Consider the following 14,701-nt stretch of genomic DNA (forward strand, 5'->3'; position numbering starts at 1 on the left):
CATCAAAGCTCAGTAATGTGCGTTTGTAATTACTATGTGTTTAGTAAACAGGGATGTGCCTATCCTTTGTAGCAGAAGACAGGGGTGTGTGCATGTGCGTATGTGATGAGACCGAAAAGGAGCTATGTATAATGACTCAGTGTCTTTTAATCATAGTTGTCTACACAGGTTATCAAGCATGGTGATAGGAGCTATTCAGTTGTTGGATGACAAGAAAGACAATAATTAATATCTTTCCAAACCAATCTTTCTGAATCAAAAGGGTTAGGGTAAGATCCATCAAGAATATGTAGAGTGAATCAGTGTCTCTTATTCACAGTTGCCTGTGAATAAGGCAAGTATGGTGAGAGGAGCTTCCATTGATGGTAAAAGAGAATGAACTGTTTATAGCTTCACTGTTTGCTGATTTTATATACACTAATGTTATTATATTTGTTGTAACTAAGTTATTTGTCATTTGGTGGTTATTCAGAGCTCATCTTATTCTTAATATGTTTTTTCTTTTTGGTTATCACCATCATTGTGTTTTGTATGTTAAATTATGAGGTCCATGCACGTTGATTGCAACTAATGTGTGAACAATGGAATACTTAAAGCTACAAGGATTTTCAAACTTGGAGTCGCCAATTTCTCTCAGTATTATAATGAAACAATCATTGACTATGCACGGGTCTCCACAGGCTCGCCCTTGCTGCCTGTAGGACGGGACGGCCCTGGAGATACTAGAGTTTCTCTTAATTTCGCATAAATATTTTGCATCTTATTTAAGATTTGCTTGGAGGAGAATCTTTGGGAGTCTGCACATCTTTATTAGCCCATAGAGCGCTCTTGTTGTGGATGCTAAAACGTTCTATATATGTTAACAAACATATGCCATTTAACAAGCAAACGATTTATGCAAAATGAAGAGTAACTTTTGTCATCCAAGATGGATAATGTAGGAACCAGACACTGGCTATGAATTCAAAGGGGCACCCCTCAACAAGTTTTTATTCCTTCACATTTTCCTCAGCCATTGTGTTTTTGAGCATTTTAGTGAAATGCATGGATTCCATTCCATCCTTAACATACGATCAGCTTCAGTGACATCCCCTCACATTGGTATTACGGTGATTTGGTGACGCAAGGAATTTCCATAATTTTTTTTTTTTTTTTACACCCACGCAATGGTCCATACTTAAAAAGCCCAGTTTAGCCTTGTTGAACCCCCCCATCCCCCATAATCAAAACAAGCAAGTATTATAACAGTACGTTCAAAATAAAAATTCTCTCTTAAAAGTCTTACATAAAACATTTATTATCCTTTCTAAACTAAATCGGTTGTCTGTACTCTAAGAATCATCACAAGTCTTTATCTCAATTTAATGTCAGATTTCATGGTGTTAACATGTAGATGAAAATTTACAACAAACAGGAAAACACAAAAGTCGATGTATGAACAGGTTCCAACATGTTTACTACATTTAACTTCTCGATACACCAGTCAAACTGTCTACATACAACAATTGTACAAAAACAATCTCTATGTAGATAAAAATTGTTCCTCAAAACATACAAACAATAAATTAGGTCTATGCATTGGGGAAAAAAATAAAAAATAAAATAAAACAAGATAGCAAGTGTTCTCATGCACAGTGAAAAAGCTGTTGTTGTTTTTTTTTCTCAGTACAATGAATCATTTAAAAGGAAAAGCAAACAAGAAATATACATTGAATTCTTGTCAGTTTTTTTTTTTTTAAGTATTGTTTTCTATTATGATAGTCACAGCTACAGTTTTTTGTGTGCTTGAAATTACAATAGGCCAGGATTTATGCTATTTTCTCAAATATGTGTTCACACCAAAAGTAATGACTTTATACACATAAAACAAAACAATGAAACAGCTATATTGGAATATGTGAATGTGTATTATGGACAATTTACAGTGTGCATTAAAAACGCTTTAGGCCAATATGACAACATTTTCAAAGATCAATTTAGATGTCATGTAAGAATCAAGAGATAAATTTGGCAATGATGAATGCCAGTGTGAAATCTCAATTCTTATGAGACTTTTCAGATATTCACTGCACAAGTGACAAGATAGGCAAAGGCTGTATGATGAGCAGCATATGATCTTATATTTTAGAGGTGTTAGGCAGGACACATATTACACATTCTCCTTCATATGGACATGTGAAACCAATTTGCAAATGTGAGAAATTGAATTATGAAAGTAGTGACTGTGATTCTTTACCCTTACATGTGTGCAGAAAGGTGCTGCAGGCGGTGAATGCTTTTATAAATCAAGGCATCTTTCATCTTCTGCAAGAAAAGGGTCAGCATTTTAGTATCCTGATGCAAACAGACATGGACATTTTGAGAAAACATTTTTTTGCAGCAATGTGGGTGGTAGTTGGGTTTGTGTGTGTGTGTGACTAAAAGTGTGCTGAAACTGTCTAACCTGATTCTGTCATTGCACACTCAAGGCAACAAAGCAAAATACAGCCACTCAGACAAGCCCTATCTCACAAACAGACTCAAAGAGAAGAGAATGTCACAGAAGGCCTAAGATTAAAAAAAACAAAAAACTAAAGAGTGGAATCAGATCCTGGTCCAAATCTCCAAATGCAGATCCAAGTTCAAATATCTTTTATAAAAATCAACTAAAGCTTGTTTGGTCATTTCAGAGATACACAATATTCTCTTCTCCATCAGCATCTCTGTTCTCTGTCTCCATGGTAACAAAGGGCTGGTGGACGAGCAGGACATCGGCTTGATAAAGCCCTGCCCCTGTTACTCCTGCTGACCAAGATTCTCGGACATGGAGCTGACCCACATCTGTGAAGACAAAAACAGAATGCTATTATTCATTTACTATTTCACCAATACAGTGAATGGTTAATGTATTTTTTCAAAAAAATAAATAAATAAATCATAATAATAATAATAATAATAATAAACTAAAAAAAAAAAACTAAAATCAAATAAATATTTTAACCCACACAATGGTAAGCATTTAAGTGTTGACTTGCCACTTTATCATGTATGTTTGAGAGAGGTGTGAACTATCAAGTGTTCTTTACATTCATGATATGTTGTGAATTAAATTCATGAATCACTCTCACATTACCTGCTTCTCAATGGGGACTACAACCATGACCCAGTTTCATTGTTTTCAATTCAAAGCATGTGAGCTAATGTTGTTAGCTTAGCCCTGTTTGAACAGTATAGGTCAAACAATGAATACTGTAAGTTTGCAGTCTTGATATCTGAATAAATAATTAAACCAGTGCTGTGTACTGTTCATTTAACAGCACTTCAATCAAAGCATTCATAATCTGGACAGATAATCTGAAAGACAGCTAATTTTAAAATGTATGTGCATTAGGATTCAAGTGGACTGTAAGGAGATCTTTTACAGATTCCAGCGACTAGAGCCAACAGTCAACAACAGCACAATCAGCTTGTTTTATGAATTGTGGACCATTGTGGACACATGTGTTTATTTAATTATTGCCTTCACCTGTGTTAGGCTCTATTTAAGTTCCACTCCTTTGTTTGTTCATTGCTTGAGCCTTGAGTTTGTACCTCTAAGGTTAAGCCTCTGTTTTTTCAAGAAAGGTATTCAGGTCAAGCTTCTGTTTTTTAAAGACTCTTAGTAATGCATCTAAATTAACGGTTTATTGAAGTAAAAATATTATTTAATGACTAAATCAACCTGAATGCATTAGGTTACACCAACAAAATTATTATTTAAGGGTCAGAACAAGTAGAAATAGCACCTTAATGTTATAACTTGATGTAACCACTTTTTACAGTAAAATCATCATGACCTCACTATGTAATTGAGCTGCTGGTATTTTAAATAATACTGGGTCTGGCAGCTCAAAATCCTCTTCATAAGTGTTAACTCTCTCTTAAATTAACTGCTTTGGAAGTCCTATAAAGATTCACTAAATCAGACTACAGTTCCATCTCCTCCATTTCAGAGCTTCAGTTGATTCTTTGTTAATGTTGGTTGCTACACAACCCCCAAATGAACCGGTCTAGAAACAGTTTAGTACACAGCAGAGTTCAAGCAGGGCATTTCTGGTAAACATCACAACAAATGTGCTAATTATGTATTGTGGATGTTTGTCATGCTAACCCTATAAATCCTGAAAATGAATTAAGAGTTTTTATATATACATATAAAATGGAGCTGTTTACACACAAAATAAAAAAAATGATTTTTTAAAATCATATTTGATATATAAGGCTTTAAAGATCATTATTCTCCTGATACCCAGCAATTTATTTTTGTAAAGGACTTATATTATTTAAGTTTCTTGTAGCCCATACATGCCTCTTCTCTTAACCCGTACAAGTAAATCTTGGGGTATGGTAAGAGGACTCCATGGGCGGGCTTTTCAGAGATACCAATATGTTTGGGAGTTTGGAGATGACAACTTCCTCTCCTTGGTCTATAGAACTGTACAAAATTACAATTTAGCACATCAAATACAATGTGAATAAAAAAAATAAACAATTATATATATATATATATATATATATATATATATATATATATATATATATATACTGATGTTTCTGTTTATATATATATATATATATATAAATCTCTAGATCTCAGGAGATTATTAGTTTATTAGTTTGTAATGTAAAACAATGAGATGTTTATAATTACAGAACAGACTGCATATATATATATATATATATATATATATATATATATATATATATATATATATATATATATCAGGTGCATCTCAATAAATTAGAATGTCGTGGAAAAGTTCATTTATTTCAGTAATTCAACTCAAATTGTGAAACTCGTGTATTAAATAAATTCAATGCACACAGACTGAAGTAGTTTAAGTCTTTGGTTCTTTTAATTGTGATGATTTTGGCTCACATTTAACAAAAACTCACCAATTCACTATCTCAAAAAATTAGAATATGGTGACATGCCAATCAGCTAATCAACTCAAAACACCTGCAAAGGTTTCCTGAGCCTTCAAAATGGTCTCTCAGTTTGGTTCACTAGGCTACACAATCATCTGACAGTTGTCCAGAAGACAATCATTGACACCCTTCACAAAGAGGGTAAGCCACAAACATTCATTGCCAAAGAAGCTGGCTGTTCACAGAGTGCTGTATCCAAGCATTTGAACAGAAAGTTGAGTGGAAGGAAAAAGTGTGGAGGAAAAAGATGCACAACCAACCAAGAGAACCGCAGCCTTATGATTGTCAAGCAAAATCGATTCAAGAATTTGCGTGAACTTCACAAGGAATGGACTGAGGCTGGGGTCAAGGCATCAAGAGCCACCACACACAGCCATGTCAAGGAATTTGGCTACAGTTGTCGTATTCCTCTTGTTAAGCCACTCCTGAACCACAGACAACGTCAGAGGCGTTTTACCTGGGCTAAGGAGAAGAAGAACTGGACTGTTGCCCAGTGGTCCAAAGTCCTCTTTTCAGATGAGAGCAAGTTTTGTATTTCATTTGGAAACCAAGGTCCTAGAGTCTGGAGGAAGGGTGGAGAAGCTCATAGCCCAAGTTGCTTGAAGTCCAGTGTTAAGTTTCCACAGTCTGTGATGATTTGGGGTGCAATGTCATCTGCTGGTGTTGGTCCATTGTGTTTTTTGAAAACCAAAGTCACTGCACCCGTTTACCAAGAAATTTTGGAGCACTTCATGCTTCCTTCTGCTGACCAGCTTTTTAAAGATGCTGATTTCATTTTCCAGCAGGATTTGGCACCTGCCCACACTGCCAAAAGCACCAAAAGTTGGTCAAATGACCATGGTGTTGGTGTGCTTGACTGGCCAGCAAACTCACCAGACCTGAACCCCATAGAGAATCTATGGGGTATTGTCAAGAGGAAAATGAGAAACAAGAGACCAAAAAATGCAGATGAGCTGAAGGCCACTGTCAAAGAAACCTGGGCTTCCATACCACCTCAGCAGTGCGACAAACTGATCACATCCATGCCACGCCGAATTGAGGCAGTAATTAAAGCAAAAGGAGCCCCTACCAAGTATTGAGTACATATACAGTAAATGAACATACTTTCCAGAAGGCCAACAATTCACTAAAAATGTTTTTTTTATTGGTCTTATGATGTATTCTAATTTTTTGAGATAGTGAATTGGTGGGTTTTTGTTAAATGTGAGCCAAAATCATCACAATTAAAAGAACAAAAGACTTAAACTACTTCAGTCTGTGTGCATTGAATTTATTAAATTTATTTAACTTTTCCATGACATTCTAATTTATTGAGATGCACCTGTGTGTGTGTGTATATATATATATATATATAGAAACATCAGTTACCACTTAAATATATTTTATAAAAATTATATGACAGTATTTTCAAAGCTCTGTGTTTTTTTGCTCTGATGGGCATGAATGGAATATAATGATAATTCAGAGATGTACCTCAAAAGCCTGTTGTATCATTTTTGATACATGCATTTCAACATGATTTTTCTATAAAACAATTATCGAAATTTTAAGCAAGGACACGTTGCTTCAATTCTGCAAATACTCATATTGAAAAATCAGTATCAATATAAACGTTATTGTCACTTTATCAAAATCAGCAAAGATTTCGGAGCAAAAATAATTTGCCTCCCCCTTCACATCTGGCACAACAGTTTTAATTCATGTTTCACCTTTGCAGTTCAAATTAACCATAATTGTTACAAATTTCTAAACTGCATCTTGAATTATTATGATTTATTATGACTATATTAATTAGTCAAGTTACAACCACATAACAAAAGGCACTCCAATGTAATGCAGCTATACAAAGACGGCGCTCTGAAGTGATGCTCGAATAAGCAAGGACATTTAATTTAACAAATACATCTTTCTTTGATTCCTCTGTCTTTGTTTTCTTTTCCTCACATCCTTTTCTTGTTTTTTTAAGAGGGTGGAGCTAGGACGCAAGGAATGGAAGTATAAGGAAAGGAAACGAGGATGCACAATTTCAGAAATGAGATCTTAATGAGGTCTTCCATTCTAGAAGAGCACAGAAACTTTCACCAGGAAGCAGCAGACATATAGTAAATTGCAAACAACAGGTTTTTCATAAAATAATTCATGCTGATGATGTAAAGGCTTTAGTAAATCATGAATCAAATATGATTCAGCACAGCTTTATAGGGTTCAATAAGATACTATAGGCAATAAGGCTAGGAAGTGGGGCCCTAATCTAGCCATAAACCCATCTGCACTAAGAATTTATGGCCTGTCAATAACGAGAGAGGGTTAATAAGGTGATCAATACACAGAGAGGATACAACCTTTAGCAGCGACAGCTAAATCAAGTAAATAAGACGTATTTCCTTTTTTTTTTTTTTTTTTTTTTTTTTTTTTTTTAAGTGTGCATTTCACCTCTGCATTCAGCAAGTATTCACCTTTATCCATTACAGAGATTAAGTGTTTTTATGTGGGTGTTTGTACAGTATATGTGACAGAAAGAGACAATTTATAATGTTAAACAGACAACTTTGATAGCTCATGTGGAAAAATCTGATTAATAAGTTTCTCTCCCTCGCTCTCTCTCTTGTAAGATGACAGGTCACTCTGTAATGAGTTTGGAAAAGATTTTTTAAATCAATATTTCAATCAGTCTCCCATAGCTGGCGGCTCTTGATTCACACGCCACTGTCATGCCGGCAGTCAATAAACAGAGGTGCAATTGATTGCTGAGACAGAAGTGTGTCTGTGTGTGTTTGTACCTGTGTGTGATAGAGTAGGGATAGGTTTTTGTTTTTAAACACAGATTAACAACACAAAGAGAACAAATCGAACTTCACTGCTGCACCACATGTGGAGATATTGTGGATAAGACTACAAGTGGATGAAATCAATCACTTGTTTTACTCCAGAACTATTGAATACTGTAGTTTATTTAGGGCAAATGAGGAAAACAAAACAAAGGAACAAAAGAAAACTATTTTTTTCATACATTTTAATTTGCATTTGTGGCATGCCCAGCTGAAAACACCATATTAGACCAGCATGAATGTCCATGCTGGTCCAGGCTGTTTTTTTTTTTTTATCTGACTAGTGCTGGTCTAGCTGGTGGACCAGTATAGACAAGCTTTTCAAGGTAGTTAAGAGGCCTATTGGGGGACACCGGCAAGCCAGCATCCCAAGCCTACAAAACACAACTAATGCTGGTCTTTTCAGCAGGGTATTGTCAACACAAAAAGTGACTTGGATGAAAATGTTACCATTGTTTGGGCTCCCTGTTCCTTGATTTCTCTGAGGGGCTGAGAACATTGTGCCCCCAGACCAGCTCTCATGCCTTGTAGGAGCATCTGACACTCCAGCTGAGCTCTGTCTGTGGTTAGATCGTGCCAGTAGTGAATTGAGACTGTTCTGAGCATTTGGAGAGTCCGAGTATCCTAGAGATCCTGAGTGCAAGTGGGCAATCTGTTGATGATGGTGTGGATGATGAAGGTGGACATGTCTGTTGTTTAGAGAGGGAGACCAAAACGCTGCCTCATTAACAAAAATTGATCCATGCTCATCCTGGCCTCCCAAATGACCGTGACTGGCATCCTGCAAGACAGGGATGTAGAGGTGCATCACTCACATACGAAACACTACAATATCTAAACAACACAACTTATGTTTAAGCTACACAATCACTGTACCTAATTCTCATTAAAACACCCAAGTAATGACAACCTCACCACACCATTTTAATCCATCATAATGACTAGAAAAGTAAAGTATTAGAAATTAGACAAAAACATTAAGGCATGATTTCCTATAAATATGTTCACTGGGGGCTTTTAGACATTTAAAACATTAAATATGATTTTTTGTAAAGCTGCTTTGAAACAATGTGTTTTGTGACAAGCACTATACAAATAATAATGACCTCACAACACAAAGCCTCCTTCCTAGTCCAACCAATCTGTTGTAACACAACCTGCAAAAACAGGTTGTTAAGAAATCTTAATGGATATGATGTCACAACCACAACCCAAAAATGAACATTTTCTCATCATTTACTCATCCTCATGCCATCACAGATATGTACGACTTTCTTTCTTCTGCAAAACACAAACATTTATTGAAGAATATCTCAGCTCTGTAGGTCAATACAATGCAAGTGAATTGTCAAGCTCTAGGAAGTGTAATAGAGCTTGAAATCATGATCCTGCCTTGACTGCAATGGCAAAATGTACAATGAAAAAGGAGTTACACTGGTGACCAAAAGTTTGGAATAATGTACAGATTTAGCTGTTTCGGAAGGAAACTGGTACTTTAATTCACAAAGGGTCATTCAACTGATCACAAAGTATAGTCAGGACATTACTGATGTAATAAACAGCACCAACACTATTTGAAAAAAGTATTTTTTATCAAATCTAGACAGGCCCCCATTTGAATTATAAGGACAAAATTATTTATATATTAATAGTTGTTTTATCTCTATTTAGTGGTTCTAATAATGTTTTGCTGTAAAAGGTGTGTTTTGGTAGAAGTCACCATTAGGGTGCTTAGTGTTGGTATTGATATAGTTTCTTCACTTTTAAAATTTATTCAACATTCTAAGTGTAGAGTGGTGAATATTTTTACCACTTATTAAATTAGAGAAACTAATGGACTAACTTGATCTGACAGAAAATCTATAGTTGAAGTGAAGCTATGCATACTAAATATGTAGATCCAATAAGTTTACACAAAGAATAATGAAATTTATGGTCAGAATAATACTGTATGTCCAATATATTTAATTTGTGATCACAATAATAAATGTTTTAATTTGGGAAATTGATAACAGAGCGTATGATAATGTTTTGTTTTGCCAACAGACCTCAACTCTTCTCTACTCTTCTCCTAACCATTCCCTTGTTCATTCAGTTTTTTACGTATATGTGTTAAAGGCCAGGCTGAATCATCATCATTGAACCTCTTTAAAAAAAACTCAAAACTTCCATTCTGTGTTAATCAGCCCCCGCACACAATAACACAAATAAACAGACTTTTGCCTGAAGCAGATCCAATGTGTATGGTTCATGTGTGTGGGAGAGTCTTAAAGGCAGACATAGACATGTATTCCTCCAAAGGTCAAAGCTTAGATGGAGGATACAGACTGAGAGTAGCTACAATATTTTAGTCATTACTTCATGAATGCCATTCTGAGGGGAATCCACGTAACAGCAATAACAGAAAAAGGTTTTGAAAAAGGATTTCATCAAATAAAGCAATCAAATTCAAATAAAGCACTATGGCTCTATTTAAAGAGGCACTGGACATGGATTTCACCTTTCAAAATTAAATAAAACACTGTGGCTGTATTCACAACATTTCCAAGAGCAGGAGTGTTGATTTACAGCCACTCTCCAAAAAGCACTGTGATCTGGTAATATGAAGTTTTAAAAGAACATTTCACCCAAAAATGAAAATTCTGTCATCATTTACTCACCCTCATGTCATTTTTTTTTACATGGAACACAAAAATAAATATTAATGAATATCGCAGTCTGTCTTTTCAATGCAATGGCAGCGAGAAGTGCCTCACTTTAAAGTTTTAAAAAGGACCCACAAGAAAATGTTGCATGTTCATGAGAAGTGCATGAGAGAAGTTTGTTCAGTGGCATACGTTAACACAGGGACTTGCATTGTTTTTAAAGATAAACAGCACAAGTTCTCGTGTGAAAACACAACCCACTGTGAATGAGCTTCTCTCATAGTGCTCATGAATGAAAATAAATGAAAAATAAATAAAATACTGATATATGCAAATACTTGTGATTAATTTGAGTAATCAGCATATCATGTAATTAATTTGATTGCAATTTTTAATCGACTGACAGCCCTAGTTTTAATACAAAACAAATCATCCTGATGCAATTGATCTTTGACAAGTGATGTCATATAACAAAATACAGCATTCCTAGAAACCCATTAAAAAAACACTGGTTTAAACGTCTGTTTTTTAGATACCTCATAAATGCTAGTCTTTGTCTAACAAGAACTTTAAAGGTTTACTAATGTCTGTACAGCAAGCGTTTAAGCAGTTTGCTCCATGAACAGAGAGTTTAACAGAAAGTTTCTGTATGCAGTGAAGACGCAACAGAGCAGTTAATCATCAGATGAACACTATTGCCCTACATCTCGCCCTTGCACTTCCATTTTTAAACCATCCTTTCATACGACACATCCTAATGAAACATCAATTTCCTGACCTGCAAAATGGAGTACACAGAGTTGTTTTTAATTATTTTGCTTTGGAAGGGGCTTTTCAATGATCATTAATCATTAGGTTGTTTATTAGCACACAGTCAAAAGGCAGAGGCTATGACCACCTCACAAGGCAGAAGACTGATGAGCCATGAATTTCTCTCATTATACAAGGTAATGAATCAGAGGCTTGACTGTTTATGAGTGTTTGAGAAACAGACGTTTGACCGCAATTGAATCCTCTGTACAAGAGGCAGGCAAAGGAAATGTTTTCCTCCTTGCTGGCTTACCACACCTGATTTTTCTGGGCTTAAAAAGGCAACATTGGCTTTGGACCTGATAAAAATCACTGTGTTTGGGTTTCTGCCATTTTTTTAATTATTTGTTGAGGCGTGTTGTGAGGACTGTTCACTGGGTTTAATCCAATCAGCCCAAAAACTTAACTTCAAGGACATGGAGAGAGGGAGGGAGAGAGAGAGAGAGAGAGAGAGAGAGAGAGAAAGAGAGGGAGGTTGGGGAGTGAGAGAGAGAAAGCACACATAGAAACAAAGGCTTTAAAAGACAGGCAGCAAAGATTTTTTTGGCATTTCCAACTAACATCTGTTTAGTTGTTGGTAGTCTGAACAGCAAAAAACCACACAGAATACGATGTTTACAAACACGATCCAAACCACATCCAAATGTTGTTTTAAAGGGTCATGAAAATTTTTTTGAGATGTTAACAGATATTGCACAGGTTGCACACTACTGAAAACAATGATAGCACTGATCATGTTTATTGTTAAGGGAAAAGTGTTTTTTTTTTTGTTTTGTTTTATTGAGCCATTTAGTTTTTTCCAGTTTAAAAACTAAAGTTGAAGCAACGTCACAAAAATGAGGTATATGCATAAACTCCGAGTTAAGATTGGTAAGACAGTGCACATGTATGTCACTAGATTCTGAGCGTTTCTCCACATTATTCAAGAGGAGTAACGCTTCCACCCAATCCCAGCCCTGCCTCATGGATGAGCTCATTACAGTGGAGAATTAAAATTCAAGGACATAACCTCTGTTGCGGGCAGGCGTGAGACTTTAACAGCAATAAGCACTCGGGGAAAAGACATTAGAGCAGATTTTTACACTAAACACCATGGTTAGATCGAAATCATTCCACAAAATGGACCAAAGTCCATAACTGGACCAGCGTGAGAGTTTCTTGGCTGCAGTTCTGCTACTCGTGCTCCAAACATGATGTTTATAAGGGAGAGCTGTTAGACGGAGTGCTGATTCCATCAATTATTCTCTGTATATGATAATGGAATGGATAAATAGAAATCACTTATCAGAATGAACCACAGTCAATAACTGCACCGAAGTGAGCATGTTTGTTGGCCAGCTACTGTCGTGCTTTAAACATGAAGCAGCTGTGTATTCCAAGTGTATTTGGAAGTAGTTCTTGACCCCCTCCCGTCCTCCCTCTTCCAGTCCACAATACATTTTTACATATTTGCCCACCCATTTTGAGTCTTTTTTCAGTCTGAGGTGTGAACGATTGGCACTGAACAAGGGGGGTTTCATGACACTTTAAATCAGATTTAAATCAGATTTTTTTGGAATGTGTCAACCTGAATGGTCAGTTCATATTATTATTATTTATTTATTTATTTTCATCATTTAGGACACAACATGTATGTAAGATCATACGAAGTGCACAATATTGCCTGGAGCTGTGCATTGCTGAATTACACTCATTTTTGCTCACTCTTTCACCATACAGCGACTTAAGTGAACAAGTCAGCAGTTTGGACACACTGCATTAATGTGGAATATGCCTCTCTTATATTCTCTCATGTGTCTTGTGAGTTCAACACCACAGCAAGATATCATGATAGACATACAGTGCATCCGGAAAGTATTCACAGCACTTCACTTTTTCCACATTTTGTTATGTTACAGCCTTATTCCAAAATTTATTAAATTCATTATTTTCCTCAAAATTCTACAAACAATACCCCATAATGACAATGTGAAAGAAATTTGTTTGAAATCTTTGCAAATTTATTTAAAAAAAAAGAAAAAAAAAAAAAAATCACATGTACATAAGTATTCACAGCCTTTGCTCAATACTTTGTTGAAGCACCTTTGGCACCAATTACAGCCTCAAGTCTTTTTGAGTATGATGCTACAAGCTTGGCACACCTATTTTTGGGCAGTTTCTCCCATTCTTCTTTGCAGGACCTCTGAAGCTCCATCAGGTTGGATGGGGAGCGTCGGTGCACATCCATTTTCAGATCTCTCCAGAGATGTTCAATCGGGTTCAAGTCTGGGCTCTGGCTGGGCCACTCAAGGACATTCACAGAGTTGTCCCATAGCCACTCCTTTGTTATCTTGGCTGTGTGCTTAGGGTCGTTGTCCTGTTGGAAGATGAACCTTCGCCCCAGTCTGAGGTCCAGAGCAGGTTTTCATCAAGGATGTCTCTGTACATTGCTGCATTCATCTTTCCCTCGCTCCTGACTAGTCTCCCAGTTCCTGCCACTGAAACACATCCCCACAGCATGATGCTGCCACCACCATGCTTCACTGTAGGGATGGCATTGGCCAGGTGATGAGCGGTGCCTGGTTTCCTCCAGACATGACGCTTGCCATTCAGGCCAAAGAGTTCAATCTTTGTTTCTCATGGTCTGAGAGTCCTTCAGGTGCCTTTTGGCAAACTCCAGGCAGGCTGTCATGTGCCGTTTACTGAGGAGTGGCTTCCGTCTGGCCACTCTACCATACAGGCCTGATTGGTGGAGTGCTGCAGAGATGGTTGTTCTTCTGGAAGGTTCTCCTCTCTCCACAGAGAAACACTGGAGCTCTGTCAGAGTGACCATCGGGTTCTTGGTCACCTCCCTGACTAAGGCCCTTCTCCCTCGATCGCTCAGTTTTGCCTGGGTGGCCAGCTCTAGGAAGAGTCCTGGTGGTTCCAAACTTCTTCCATTTACAGATGATGGAGGCCACTGTGCTCATTGGGACCTTCAATGCTGCAGAAATGTTTCTGTACCCTTCCCCAGATCTGTGCCTCGATACAATCCTGTCTCGGAGGTCTACAGACAATTCCTTGGACTTCATGGCTTGGTTTGTGCTCTGACATGCACTGTTAACTGTGGGACCCTATATAGACAGGCGTGTGCCTTTCCAAATCATGTATCACAAGTTGTAGAAACATCTCAAGGATGATCAGTGGAAACAGGATGCCCCTGAGCTCAATTTTGAGTGTCATGGCAAAGGCTGTGAATACTTATGTACATGTGATTTTTTTCATTTTTTATTTTTAATAAATTTGCAAAGATTTCAAACAAACTTCTTTCACGTTGTCATTATGGGGTATTGTTTGAAGAATTTTGAGGAAAATAATGAATTTAATCCATATTGGAATAAGGCTGTAACATAACAAAATGTGGAAAAAGTGAAGCACTGTGAATACTTTCCGGATGCACTGTAAGAAGTGGCTCATCATTGAAACTGACAGCAACTCTCATTTGTTGTATGA

At 36.7% G+C, this 14,701-nt stretch overlaps 1 protein-coding gene across 3 annotated transcripts in view; it reads right to left on the reverse strand.

The window, feature by feature from the left end:
• Window positions 1–1,262: 1,262 nt before the first annotated feature.
• The window catches only part of LOC127417290 (rho guanine nucleotide exchange factor 28-like), a 98,485-nt gene continuing 85,046 nt past the window's right edge, over window positions 1,263–14,701 (reverse strand). For 2 of the 3 annotated variants that reach the window (XM_051657222.1, XM_051657216.1), the window contains 2 exons: window positions 8,226–8,556; window positions 1,264–2,820 (listed from right to left, as the gene is read on the reverse strand). In XM_051657222.1, the coding sequence (XP_051513182.1) occupies window positions 2,666–2,820; window positions 8,226–8,556 (486 nt within the window). In that variant the 3' untranslated portion in view covers window positions 1,264–2,665. Of the gene's footprint in view, window positions 2,821–8,225; window positions 8,557–14,701 lie in introns of all 3 variants that reach the window. The other variant, XM_051657205.1, reaches the window with a different exon arrangement.

Source organism: Myxocyprinus asiaticus, chromosome 3 (assembly GCF_019703515.2).
Source record: "Myxocyprinus asiaticus isolate MX2 ecotype Aquarium Trade chromosome 3, UBuf_Myxa_2, whole genome shotgun sequence".
Lineage (NCBI taxonomy): Eukaryota > Metazoa > Chordata > Actinopteri > Cypriniformes > Catostomidae > Myxocyprinus > Myxocyprinus asiaticus.